The sequence below is a fragment of the Cannabis sativa genome, chromosome 5 (assembly GCF_029168945.1).
Source record: "Cannabis sativa cultivar Pink pepper isolate KNU-18-1 chromosome 5, ASM2916894v1, whole genome shotgun sequence".
Taxonomy (NCBI): domain Eukaryota; kingdom Viridiplantae; phylum Streptophyta; class Magnoliopsida; order Rosales; family Cannabaceae; genus Cannabis; species Cannabis sativa.
The window spans coordinates 28756983-28771134 of NC_083605.1; the positions used below are offsets into that span (position 1 = coordinate 28756983).

At 41.3% G+C, this 14152-nt stretch overlaps 2 protein-coding genes across 2 annotated transcripts; both read right to left on the reverse strand.

The window, feature by feature from the left end:
• Positions 1 to 10468: 10468 nt before the first annotated feature.
• On the reverse strand, positions 10469 to 11401 carry LOC133038252 (uncharacterized). Its single transcript, XM_061116343.1, has one exon. It carries the CDS (start codon positions 11399 to 11401, stop codon positions 10469 to 10471), a length of 933 nt encoding a protein of 310 aa, XP_060972326.1.
• A 378-nt stretch (positions 11402 to 11779) lies between these two features.
• LOC133038253 (uncharacterized) lies at positions 11780 to 12601 on the reverse strand. The gene has a single exon (XM_061116344.1). The coding sequence runs from the start codon at positions 12599 to 12601 to the stop codon at positions 11780 to 11782; it is 822 nt and encodes a 273-aa protein (XP_060972327.1).
• Between the last annotated feature and the right edge of the window lie 1551 nt (positions 12602 to 14152).

Consider the following 14152-nt stretch of genomic DNA (forward strand, 5'->3'; position numbering starts at 1 on the left):
GGTGAAATCTACAATTACGGAATTTGGGCACCAGCAACCTATCAAGAACAAAGAGAGAGACAAAAGTTCAATTGGGAGCACCGGTGGGGTGTTAGCCAAAGGGACTCCGACACTCAAGTCAGTGCGATTATAGTAAAAAATAATAATAATGGAAAATAAATGTAATATAAATGGTAGCCGGACGGATGAGTGGACAAGCGGACAAACGGACTAAAAGAGTAACTCCGATGGTGAGGCTTAATAGAAAAGCTTAGAAAAGGCGACTGTCTGCTTGAGTCAGTGAGTAGTGTGAGTCTCGAATGTGTCCTCTCGAGCGTCTATCGTATGGTTCCTTTTATCGTGTGTTCTCAGTGTCATTGCCCTCTATCCACGTCACCCGTTTGACTCGTTCAAATTGGTTACTTCCATAATTATTAGGGAGTAGTAACCGTCTTCCTGACTGGTTCCATATTTACTTGATTTCATCCATTTGGCTGACTGGCTGGGCTCGGACCCAGTTGCGGGACGATCTGGCTTGTGGCCCATAGGCTCACTCGTTAGTCTATTTCAAGGCCTAGTGAGTCCGTCTGACTGTCTTATTGGGCCCAATATTGTTGGATCCATTATTGATGGGCTCGTTTGACTTGCATATTGGACTTCTCAAAAATATCACAAATATCAAGCAAATTTTTACCTCTACAGTTTGTCGCTCACTCTCTAGCTAGAATTTATTTTAGCTGGAGAGTTATTAATACCAAATTAGCTGTCTTCCAAGAGTTTTGTCTAAGTAAGCGTTGTACGCTTGTCTTGCTATTTGAGACAAAAAAAATAGGCTGAACGGTTCGAGCATGGTGGTTGGGTAGTCCTTGTCGCATGCGTGTATGTGGTGTAAGAAAATAGACATTTATATGCATATATATTGTAAGGAGATGGATATATATATGAATGAGAGGAGGTAGACAGACATAATATATAGGCATGTATGTAGATAATGGGAGGAGATAGATATGTATATAAATAATAGAAGGAGGTAGATAGACATGATATATAGGCATGTATGTAGATAATGGGAGGAGATAGACATGTATATAAATAATAGAAGGAGATAGACAGACATAATATATAGGCATGTATGTAGATAATGGGACGAGATAGACATGTATATAAATAATAGAAGGAGGTAGACATTTAAATGTGTAAAGAGATAAATATCTATACATATGTTGTAAGGAGACATATATAGATATGTGCTATAAAGAGGTAGACATATTTATATGGTGTAGGGAGATAGACATATATATGGTGTAGGAAGATAGACATATATATATGTAGGGAGATAGACATATATATGTTGTAAGGAGATAGACATATATATATATGGTGTAGGGGGATAGACATATATATGGTGTAGGGAGATAGACATATATATAAAAAATGACAGGAGGTAGACAGACATAATATGTTTGAGATAGGCATGTATGTAAATAATGGGAGGATATAGACAGACATACATTAAGTGTTGTGAGGAGATGGACATTAAGTGAGGATCAGCGGTACCCACGAGCTCTTTTGATACACGCCTTTCTGGTATTTGGTAATACCAATGTGAGATAGACAGTTTATAGCTTTATGAGATAGAAATGCGGTGACATATATTAATGGTAATATATATATGTGCTAACATATATTGATGGTTCTTGCTTTGCGAGATTGACAGATTGACAGCTTTGTGAGATAGGCATATGTATATAGTACTCCTTATTGCATGTCATTGACTGAGGACATATACAAACGTCTACATACTTGTCCACTGAAAAGTACCAAATATATATTATCATTGTAGTAGATTATTATCATGTCTATCTCCACGATATATTACTCTTGTGTATCATATGTCTATTTCACAGATGAGTAGACAACTTGTCTATCTTATTTGATAATACCTCTACAGTTTACAAGGGAGATAGACATATGCATATATGAGAAATATTTGTGATGTCCATATATATTCCAGTTAAATATATATTTTTTTATGTGATGATCAGATGGGATGGGAGACACTTGTCACTCATCTAATGTCTCCTTTTGCCTATAAATATAGTGAGTTACTTTCACTCTTGTTCACATTTGTTGGAGCTCTTGGTGAAGTAAGGCTTGAAGTCTTAGAGGGATGCTTTCAAGAGATAAGTTTTTTAAATCTTCTCCCTTGAATGTTCTTGTTATGTTTTTCATGTTCTTGTACATGTTCATATTTATTTTTGTGATGTAGATGAGTAAATATAATTTACTTGTTGTATGTTTGTTTTTGATCTTTGAGGGTAGTAAAAATCTACATTTTTACTATTTGTCTTTGCATAGTAGTAAGTGTGATTTGAATAATGACTGTCTGGCTAGCTGGAATATTGTCTTCCTTTAGTTAATTAAAGGACCATAATTGGTGGTCTATTTAGAACATGTATGTCCAGTTGGTGAGCATTATTATGGCGTCTATTTTTATGTCTAGTTATTTTTGGCCACCTTGAGCTTTGATATATGTATATATACATATCTTTTTATTCTGTCTAGCTGGTGTTTTGCTTTCTATATGATTATGTTTTTGGTGAACTCGCTCTTAGTCCAGTATCTTTGTTCTAGGTGGGTTTTTTGCTATGTCTATCAGCAACCATGGTAGTTGTGCCACTTCGTCTAAGAAGACGACTAGTTCGTCTGATGATCCTTCGAATATTCCTACTAGGGTGGTAGGTTATGTGTTGGATGACGGGTGTGAGGATACGGATGTCTATCGTTATGCGTCTAGGGTTGCAGTAGACACTGATCGCCCTAGGAGTGATAGTGAGTCGGGCGATATACTTTCGGGTGTTAATCCTAGGTCAGTAATAACCTTGAATGACTTGCCAAAAATTCGTCGTCGTTATAATATTCCCATACACATTAGTTGTACGCTCCGGCTAGCGGGGAACGGGCTGACTGGAAGATACCGGGTTGGACATGTTTGTACAAGCTTCCATTCAAGTATGGTTTCAGATTTCCTCTCCCTAGATTGATGTGTGAACGATGCTCCTGTCATGGTATCTCTCCCAGTCAGCTAATGCCAAATGCTTGGCGTGTTCTTATGGCCATAGAAGTGTTGACCGAAAGGCATAACATTACATTTACGGTTGCTGAAGTCTTGCACGTCTACTACTTGAAAGAGCATCCACATGATAAAGGTAGGTACCAACTTACGTTAGAAACGGTAGTGACCATCTGATTCTTGGCGTTAGAGAAGCTAAGCGATGGAAGGAGAATTTTTTCTTTGTTCCTTTTGATGCTCTAGGATTATCGGTTGATCGTGGGATTCCCCATTCGTGGTCTCCTGCTAGTGAGTGTCATAGTTTTGGTGTTGAATTACGCCCTTATTTGTTATGGTTTATTAATGCATGCCTAACTAGTTGATTTGTCTTCTTTGTAGGTAGGATTGGCCTTCCATTTAGTTGGGTGTGTGGGCAAGCACCAAGGAGAGTTGATCAAGTTCTTCAAATTGCGGAGGAGGAGCGCTATTGGAACGTTCTATTGTCTGATTCTTCTCTTCGAGACAGCACTTTGTGGGATCACGTTCCCCGTTAACCCGAAGGTATATCTCATCCTAAGAATCGTGCTAAGTCTCAAGTTACTATACTCCAAAGAAGTTTGTAGATTTTGGGATGCGAACCTTTATTTCTACCTGAATTGACATCAGACGGACGAGATTTTGCAGATCGATTCATGGCCCAATCTTCTTTCACTCTTCCTCTAGCTGGTGACGGTGCTATGGAACGTTTACGCTCACGCAAACAGAAGACTAGGACGACTCCTAGTGTTGAGAAGGAGGCTGTTACTACTGCTGCTCCTTATTGTCCTTCTGCGAGGGCTCAGAAGAAGAATAACAAGAGACCATCTTGTTGGAATATTATTTTACCAGGATCTTAGATCTACTCATAAGTATGTTGTTTAAACACCCTAAATATGAACTTTCGAAAACGATAAATTAAACACATATAAAGTTAAGAAAACCTTACATTGATGCAGCAGAATTAATGTCTCCTTCCACTCAGATCTCTAACCCTTGTATCCTTTCTGTAGCAGAGTATAATCAAGATCTGAGTCCGAATGTCCTTCTTCTTCAAGTTTGATCCTTCACAGTCTTCCAATCTATGATTGAGTTACTCCTTGCTGTGTGTGGGCACTTACTCTTTCACTAGGGTCGAAATTGATGAAGGGAAAAGAAGAGAGAGGGTTTCGGCCAGGTATAGAAAGTGAGGAAGGCTCAGTTTTTCTGAAGAGAGAAATTTCTGTCAGATTACTAATGAAAGCATATGTTGTGACTAAGCCATCACTTTCTATTTATAGGCAACTACTAGGTTTAGGTTGGGAATTATTTGGCATTAAAATAATGAAAATATTAATTTGAAATCCCACATTAAGTGGCCGGCCATGGTGTTATAATGGGCCCCACTTGATTTTGCAGTTTTATCAAATTTTATCTCTATTTTCTCAAAAACGCCAATTTTCCAATTCTAACCTTTTAAATGCCAAAACTAATTATTTAATAACTAAAATAGATTATTAAATAATATTGTCATTTAATTTAATTATTAATTAGACATATAAAGTCCATTAATAAATAAATAAACCTAGAAACTCTTTTCTTTACAATTTCACCCCTGCTTAGTGAAAATTCATAAAATTAGACATAGACTAACTTTAGAATTATAATTGATCAATCACGAATCAATTAATGAGTCTTACAAGCAGAATGTTCTCAACTAGAATGGGGACCATGGATCTATATGCTGAGCTTCCAATAAGTGAACCAAATTTACCAAGTAAATTCCTACTTATTAATTCTTCGTTGAATCCACTCTTAGAACTTAGAATTGCACTCTCAGACTTATATAGAGCATATTGTATGTTCCACGATATCAATATGCTATCTCATTTAACCATTGTTATAATTTTATTGTGATTTAAAGATCCTATATATAGATGATCTACATCGAGATGGGATTTCTTTACCGTTCTCACCACTCAATGTATTTTGCCCCTTAAAACACTTAGCTACCTGTAAATGGTGTTTAGTGATCTAATAATTAGTCAGTTAAACAAGAGCTCATCCATTTACTTCTATTTGCTAAGCTCGAAGGGAATCATCACTTGACTTCTATACACCAGTAGAAGCTATAGATTCCATATTTATGTTCAGCACTCCCACTCAATCATACTATCATGTTCCCAAAATATACGTATCACCCTGACCTAAAAGTAGGCTTAACTAATAAATCTAAGAACATGAATAACACTCCTGAGTTGAGCCTAAGCATATCAGGATTTAGATTCTTTTAATCTTAAGATCAACTACTGATATTGACTTGGAAAGATATGTATAACGGTAAGTTTGTAATATCTTAACTTAGTTACAATATCGGTCCAGTCCAATGTATACTCCATACATTCGAAACTAGTATACTTTACTAATGTCCTGGAAAGAACATAACACTTACTCCAAGTGTAAGTACACATCATCGCTGATTATCACATCTGTGTAAATCCAATAACACTGATGAAACAGGGACCAAGTCTTTTGATTCATATGATCACAATCACATTCCACTGTGTTGACGATACTGTAATTGTGAATAAACATATGATCTGGATTTAACTGATTTTGTGTGTATGAATGTAATAAACATATTAAACCATTAGCATGTAAAATTCATGCAAACATCAATCACTTTAAATTTCTTATATTGATAACTAATCAGATTGTAAAGAGTTTTATTTAGGGCATAAAACCCAACACATATCCGGTTGAGTCGACCGATTGGTTGAGTAATACAGTTGATCTTTCTTTTCCATCTTTAGCAGCTGTGCATTCTGAGTTTGGCCTACACCTTAGTGAGGCCAGTAAGCTATTATTTCCAGAGGATCGAGCTCGTTTTGAGAATATCGGAGAAATAGCTTCCATGGAGTTGTCCATTTCTTGCTCCTTTCAGGTATGCATGCATTCCCATGTTACAATTTATGTGTGGACAAACTCGCGGTATTATTGTGTCTGACTATTATGGTACTTTATATTTCATGACAGGGTATGCCAGGGATTATGTACGCCTTGGATAAGATCAAGAACATGAAGGACATGAGGACTGAGCGTGATACTTTACGCGGGGAGATTAAGGAGCTAAAGAGCTGCAAGAAAGAGCTTGACCGTGTCAGAGAAGAGTTAGGAACTCAACTTGATGCTAAGGAGAAAGATTCTAATCGTTTGAAGTCTACCTTGGCTGATCTTGCTACTGCCCAAGCTCGTATGGTCATGTTGGAAGGTCGGTTAGTCAAAATTGGACTGGAGACTGAGATCCAGTGTCACAGAAAAATGGCGATGGAGTATCGAGACAACAAGGCCGAGTCTTGGGACATCCCCCAGTACATTGCTGACTATGAAGAATTGCTGCGGATGAGGGTCGAGGAAGACGCTCGAACTAGCCAACTGGCTAACTCGTTTGAAGAGATGACTACGAACGATCTCCCGGTGGATGACTCACATCTCTCTTGAGTTAACTATATGTCAAGTGTTTTATGTTTTTAATGTTGTAATATGAACTTTTGTCTGGTTGGCTGACTTGCATGGGTCTGGTACCCCATTTTTCCCTTAGTCTAAATGTAGGTCAGCCAAATTGGACTTAGACTTAGTATTTTGGAATGATGTTTGTTGTATGCATTATGTATTTGTTGTAGTAGCTGGTTTGGCTGACTTGTATGGGTCTGGTACCCCATTTTCCCCTTAGTCTAAATGTAGGTCAGCTGAGTTAGATTTAGACTTAGTAGTTCAGAATGATGTTTAGACTATGTGATTCGTTGTATGCGTTGTGCTTCTATTTCAGTAGAATATTGTCTTGAATTTATTTTCATTCGATGGGTTGTCAAATGAAACTATCAAATGGATGGTGTATGGTCAAATAGCCTGAATGACCCACTATCCTAAAAAGAGAAAAAAAAATGGTTATGATAGGGGGCTGCACTCCGTAGAGCTGCCTACATACCCTTTCCAGGGATGAAGCCCAAATGTAGTTCTGTCTCCCTGCATGAATATTTGTTAGCAATAGTGTGTTGAGGAGAATGGGTCTCGTAAGACCGATAAAGAAAACAAATGCAAAGAGAACAGAGCAATAGTTTGGGGTTTAAGTGTGATATTGCTTTAGGTGAATAGCATTCCAACTGTTGTTGATGTCTCGTCCTTTGTCCGTTTGGAGTTTGTAAGCTCCATTGTCGACTACCTTAGTGATCAGGTAGTGCCCTTTCCATGTTAGGGCTAGCTTACCTGCTTCCGCTTCCTTGGTGTTTCCAAAAACCCGACGAAGCACCCAGTCTCCCACCTTGAATGACCGAGTACGGGCATTCTTGTTGTAATGCTTTGCTAGACAATGTTGATAGGCTGCCATTCTTATAGATGCCCTTTCTTTTCTGTCGTCGACTGTGTCCAGTTTGTGGCACATGTCTTCCCAATTTTGCATTTCTGTAGTCAGTTCATGTCTAGTTGTTGGGACTTCGCTTTTGTTGGTATGACCGCTTCCATTCCATAGGCTAGAGAGAAAGCTGTTTCTCTTGTGGATGTTCTGGTTGTTGTGCGGTAGGACCATAGTACTCTTGGCAATTCATCGGCCCATCTACCCTTTGCCTTCTCTAGTCGTTTTTTGATTGTGTTCATGATGGTCTTATTAGACGATTCTGCTTGTCCATTGGCTTGAGGGTATCTAGGTGTTGAGAAGCTTAACTTAATGTTCCAGAATTTGCAAAAGTTTTGAAAGTCGAGGCTGATGAACTGTGAGCCATTGTCTGTCACAATTTCTTTCGGAATTCCATATCTACAGATAACATTTCTCCAAATGAACCCCTTAACTTCTTTGTCTCGAACTTGGTGGAACGATTCCGCTTCTATCCACTTGCTAAAGTAGTCGGTCACTACAAGCATATATACCTTCTGTCGAGGTGCAGTTGGCAATTTGCCAGCTATGTCCATTCCCCACTTCATAAAGGGCCATGGGGATGTGATCGATGTGAGACGTTCAGGAGGCTGATGGGATACTTGTGCAAAACGTTGGCATTTGTCTCACCGTCTTGTATATTCAGATGAGTCGGCTCTCATAGTAGGCCAATAGTAGCCTTGTGTGAGGGCCCGGTGTGCTAAGCTTCTGCCTCCCAAATGGTTGCCACATTTGCCCTCGTGAAGCTCAGCTAGTATATATTTTGCTTCTGCAGGGTTAACACATCTCAAATATGGACCAGAATAGGATCGTTTATAGAGCTTACCTCGTATTATTGAGAATCTGGCTGCCTGAGCCTTGACTCTTCGGGCTTCATTCTTATCTTCTGGTAGCACATCTTTTTCTAAGTACTCGATGATGGGCGTCATCCATGTCTTTTCGTTGGCGACGTCATTTACTTCTTCTTCTTCTTCTTTCTTCCAGACAGCAGGCCATTGGAGGTACACCATTGGGATTGTTTTGGGGCTAGTTGTCTGGATGGAAGACCCAATGTTGGCTAAGGCGTCTGCGTGACTATTATTTTCCCTAGGCACCTCACTGACTGTGAACTTGTCGAAGGTCGATTGCAACTCTTTTGTTTTCTCAAGAAAAGCTGTCATTTTGCTATCTCTTGCCTGATAGCTACCTTCCATTTGGTTGACTACAAGTTATGAATCGCTAAAGACGTTGATTCTTTTGGCTCCCATTTCTTTGGCCAGTTCGACTCCAGCAATCATAGCCTCATACTCTGCCTCATTGTTTGTAGCTTTAAACCCACATCTGATTGCTTGCTCGATCTTCTCTCCTTCGGGTGAGGTTAGAACAAGTCCTAATCCGCTTCCTCTTACATTGCTTGAACCGTCTACATGTAATTCCCATGTGCCATTTGTCTGTCCCTCTGTAAGGTGGCAAAGTTCTTTTTCCGCCTCCACTTGAGAGTTAGGTGTAAATTCTGCAATGAAATCAGCTAATACCTGAGATTTTAAGGCGGTTCGTGGCTTGTAGGAGATGTCATATTCGCTGAGCTCCACTGCCCACTTGGTCAATCTGCCAGACAACTCTGGTTTATGTAGTATGGTCTTAAGGGGAAAGGTGGTGAGTACTGTGATTGGGTGGCATTGGAAGTATGGACGCAACTTTCTGGCTGCGTGAATGAGTGCCAATGCTAACTTCTCTAGCTGACTGTACCTAGTTTCTGCATCAAGTAAGGATTTAGAGACATAATAAATTGGAAGTTGTTTACCTTCATCCTCTCTTACTAAGACTGCGCTGACTGCCGCCTCAGAGACAGCTCGGTACACAAAGAGGGTTTCGTTGTCTTTTGGCTTTGATAATAGTGGAGGGCTAGACAGGTATTGCTTTAATTTGTCCAACGCTTCTTCACACTCGGCTGTCCATTCGAATGTCTTTGATTTTCTAAGTGTGTTGAAGAAAGAGTGGCATCGCTCGGAAGACTTTGAGATGAATCGGCCTAGCGCAACGATTCGGCCTGTTAGTTTTTGGACATCTTTGATGCATGTTGGTGAGGAGATCCTTAGGATTGAGTCAATCTGAGCTGGCTTGGCTTTGATCCCTCGTTATGTCACCAAGTAGCCTAAGAACTTGCCTGCAGTCACACCAAAAGAACACTTAGTAGGATTTAACTTCATGTTATATTTTCTAAGTATTTCAAAAGATTGTTTTAAATGATTGATGTGCTCTTCTGCAACTAGTGATTTCACTAGCATGTCATCGATGTAGACTTCCATGGTCTTTCCCAGGTGGTCAGCGAACATCTTGCTCACGAGGCGTTGGTAGGTTGCTCCTGCATTCTTCAGTCCGAACGGCATCACCTTGTAACAAAAGATTCCTAGGTTGGTCATGAAAGCTGTCTTCTCCTGGTCTTCTGGATGCATAAGGATCTGGTTATATCCTGAGAAAGCATCCATGAAGCTAAGGAGTTCGTGTCCTGCTGTGGCGTCTACCAGCATGTCAATATGTGGTAATGGAAATGACTCTTTTGGGCATGCCTTGTTGAGGTCTGTAAAATCGATGCAGACCCTCCACTTGCCATTTTTCTTTTTCACAATCACTACGTTTGCCAGCCAGTTTGGGTACTGGACTTCTCTTATAAACCCGTTCTCGATGAGCTTCTGGACTTCTTCATTTATTGCTTGGTTTCTCTCAAGGGCAAACTTTCTTCTCTTTTGTCTCCTGGGTGGGTAATTTGGATCTACCTGTAACCTGTGGACAATAATCTCAGGGTCAATACCGGTCATATCTGCATGGGGCCAAGCAAATTGATCATGGTTAGCAATCAAAAATTCAATAAGTTTAGATCTCATGTCGGGGTCCAGCTGGGCTCCGATTTGGACTTTGTGGTCTGGGAAGTCTGGATGGATTTGGACTTCGTCTAGCTCCTCCACATCAGGTTGGTCAGATTAGGAGTTGGGTAGCTCTCGCTGCTGTAATTGCTATGGCTGTGTTGGCTTTGCCTTCATGGTGGTTCGGTAACATTCTCTTGAATCTTTCTGCTCCCATCTAATTTCTTTCGGCCCCCATTTGGTTGGAAACCTCAAAGCTTGGTGGTAAGTTGAAGGTACAGCTTCCATCTCATGGATCCATGGCCTGCCGAGGATGACGTTGTAGGCAGAAAGGGAGTCAATCACCAGGAACCCGGTGCATAAGTTGACTCCTTTACCATACACAGGCAGCTCGATCTCTCCCGAGGTATTTTTCTGTTCACCACTAAATCCAATTAGGACAGTTGTCTTCCTCACAATTTTGGATTCCTCAATTCCCATTTCCCTGAGAGCACTCAAAAAAAGGATGTTAGCTGAATTGCCATTATCGACAAGTATACGTTTAGTCAAACAGTTAGCTATATAAAGAGAAATAACAAGAGCATCATGATGAGGGTTAAGAAGCCTAGTTGATTCTGATGTCGTGAAGCTGATGGTTTGCTCCGGTAAGGAAGATGTTCTGCTGGTCTCCCCTTTGGTCCAGTTAGCCTGACGTGCATGTTTCTTTGCAGCTGACTGGGTGACTCCACTTACTTGTGAGCCACCTGTTATTACGTTGACCGTTCTCTCATGAACAGGTGGCCAGGGCGGTGTTACGTCCCTCTGGTTGTCTATCGTGTCCCTCTGACCCTGGTAAGTCTTCTTTCCTTTGTCGGTGAGGTGGTCAACTAGGTGGCCCCGTTTTAGCAAGTTGATTACTTCTAATCTTAAGGCAATGCACTCTTCAGTCCGGTGGCCATGGTCGTTGTGGAAGTCACACCACTTGCTTCTGTCCCTCTGGTCAGCTGGTGTCCTCATCTTCTCAGGCCACTTTACTATGCTTCCAAGCCCCTTAAGTACTTGAACAGCCTCAGCAGGTGAGATGGACAAGTTGTACTCGGGCATCTTCGGTCCACTTCGAGGATATGTGTTAGTGGGCCGGTTGTAATCCCTTCTTCGGTTCTCTGACTTGTTAGAAGTCGGGTATGGCTCAGACTGTTTGTCGTTGTGCCGTCTGTCTACTCTGAAATCTCTGCGAGTCTCTTTTCTTGGAGAGGATCTGTAGTAGTTGATTTCATCTTCTTCCCACTTGATTTAGGCCCATGCCTTGGCGAGGATGTCTTCCATAGTCTTACAGGGGTACTTGGTGAGTTCGTTGTATAAATCTGAGTCGTAGCGAAGTCCTTTGCGGAAAGCTGAGATGGCTGTGTGCTGGTTACAATTGGTAATAGACACTTTTTCTTTATTGAAACGCCCCACCTAATCTCTCAGTGCCTCCCCACGTCATTGGACGATGACGTAAAGGTCTTCTGATTGCTTCTCTAATTTCTTGCTACTGGCAAACTGCTCAACAAAAGTATCAGTGAGTTGTGCAAAAGTTTTAATAGAATTATTAGGCAAATTAGTATACCACTGGAGGGCTGGTCCGATTAGACTCGAACCAAACCCCTTACACATGCATGCTTCCCTCATGTCACGTGGAATGGCCACAGTGAACATCCTTTGTCGATATTGGGCGATGTGGTCGTCTGGGTCAGATGTCCCGTCGAACATCTTCATGTTGGGGAAGCTAAATTTCTTAGGCATCTCCACTAAAGCTATCTCCTCGACAAATGGTGAGTCGGCGTAGCAGCTTGCGGCTCTCTTCTTGATAGGAGCAGACATCCCAGGGATACGCTGAATGAGGGCTTCCATCTCAGCTAGGTTGTGGGCCAAAGCCGGATCTACAATTGGGGATGCGCTAACCGTCTGGCAGGCTGCCTCAGTTGCCGTAACCTGTTTCTCCAAGGTGGTGGGCTGTCTACCATCACCGGAGGAGGGGAGGTTAACCTCAAGAGCTGTCTGCCCATTGTTTGAAATTGTCTGGGCTTCTGGTGTCGTTAAGGTTGCCTGTCCACCTGCATTAATAGAAGAGTTTGGTGTATTAGTGACAATGGTTGGAGTTTGTTGGTTCCTTACCAAGGCTGGCGGATCCGTCTGACTCGATCCGCCAATAGAGGAGTTGGGAGTGAGGCTCCCCAAGGACTGCATCAGACTGATTGGGACTCGAAAGTGGGATGGAGGTTGCGGAGGGTCAGTCATGTTCTGGGATGACAAGGTCTCCATCCTCACCAACAGGTCTGCGTATTCAGCTTGCAGCTTTTCTAGTTGCTCACGGTCTTTAGCCGCTTGCTCTCGATCTTTGGCTGCTTGCTCTCGCTCCTTGGCTGCCTCGGCAGTGAGGATAGCGATCTAGGAAGCTAGGTCTGGAGTCTCAGTTACGTCGGCCATGGTGCTCAAGGTGAACCTTTGGAGTCTTTGTCGAATGAACGATTGCTAGGTTCCCACAGACGGTGCCAAATTGTAGAGGGTGAAATCTATAATTACGGAATTTGGGCACCAGCAACCTGTCAAGAACAAAGAGAAAGACAAAAGTTCAATTGGGAGCATCGGTGGGGTGTCAGCCAAAGGGACTCCCACGCTCAAGTCAGTACGATTATAGTAAAAAATAATAATAATGGAAAATAAATGTAATATAAATGGTAGCCGGACGGATGAGTGGACAAGCGAACAGACGGACTAAAAGAGTAACTCCGATTGTGAGGCTTAAGAGTAAAGCTTAGAAAAGGCGACTGTCTACTTGAGTCAGTAAGTAGTGTGAGTCTCGAATGTGTCCTCTCCAGCGTCTATCGCATGGTTCCTTTTATCGTGTGTTCTCAGTGTCGTTGCCCTCTTTCCACATCACCCGTTCGACTCGTTCAAATTGGTTACTTCCCTAATTATTAGGGAGTAGTAACCGTCTACCTGACTGGTTCCATATTTACTTGATTTCACCCGTTTGGCTGACTGGCTGGGCTCGGACCCGGTTGCGGGATGATCCGGCTTGTGGCCCATAGGCTCACTCGTTAGTCTATTTCAAGGCCTAGTGAGTCCATCTGACTGTCTTATTGGGCCCAATATTGTTGGATCCATTATTGATGGGCTCGTCTGACTTGCATATTGGACTTCTCAAAAATATCACAAATATCAAGCAAATTTTTACCTCTACAGTTTGTCCCCCACTCTCTAGCTAGAATTTATTTTAGATGGAGAGTTATTAATACCAAATTAGGTGTTGGCCAAGAGTTTTGTCTAAGTAAGCGTTGTACGCTTGTCTTGCTGTTTGAGACAAGAAAATAGGCTGAATGGTTCGAGCATGGTTGTTGGGTAGTCCTTGTCGCATACGTGTATGTGGTGTAAGAAAATAGACATTTATATGCATATATATTGTAGGGAGATCTGTTGGAATTAATTTTACCAGGATCTTAGATCTACTCACAAGTATGTTGATTTAACAACCTAAATATGAACTTCTAAAACGATAAACAAAACACATAAAAGTTAAGAATAACTTACAGTGATGGCAGCGAAATTAAGTGTCTCCTTCCACTCAGATCTTTAACCCTTGATTCCTGTCTGTAGCAGAGTATAATCAAGATCTGAGCCCGAAAGTCCTTCAGTTGGATGTGATCCTTCACAGTCTTCCAAACTATGATTGACGTACTGTATGCTGTGTTTGGGCACTTCTCTCTCACAAATGATCTCGAAATTTCTCTCTCTTTTCTCTCTTGATTTCGTGTATAATGATGCCTTGCAAAGAGAAGAGAGGGGCGGCTATATATAGGAAAAGGGAAGAGC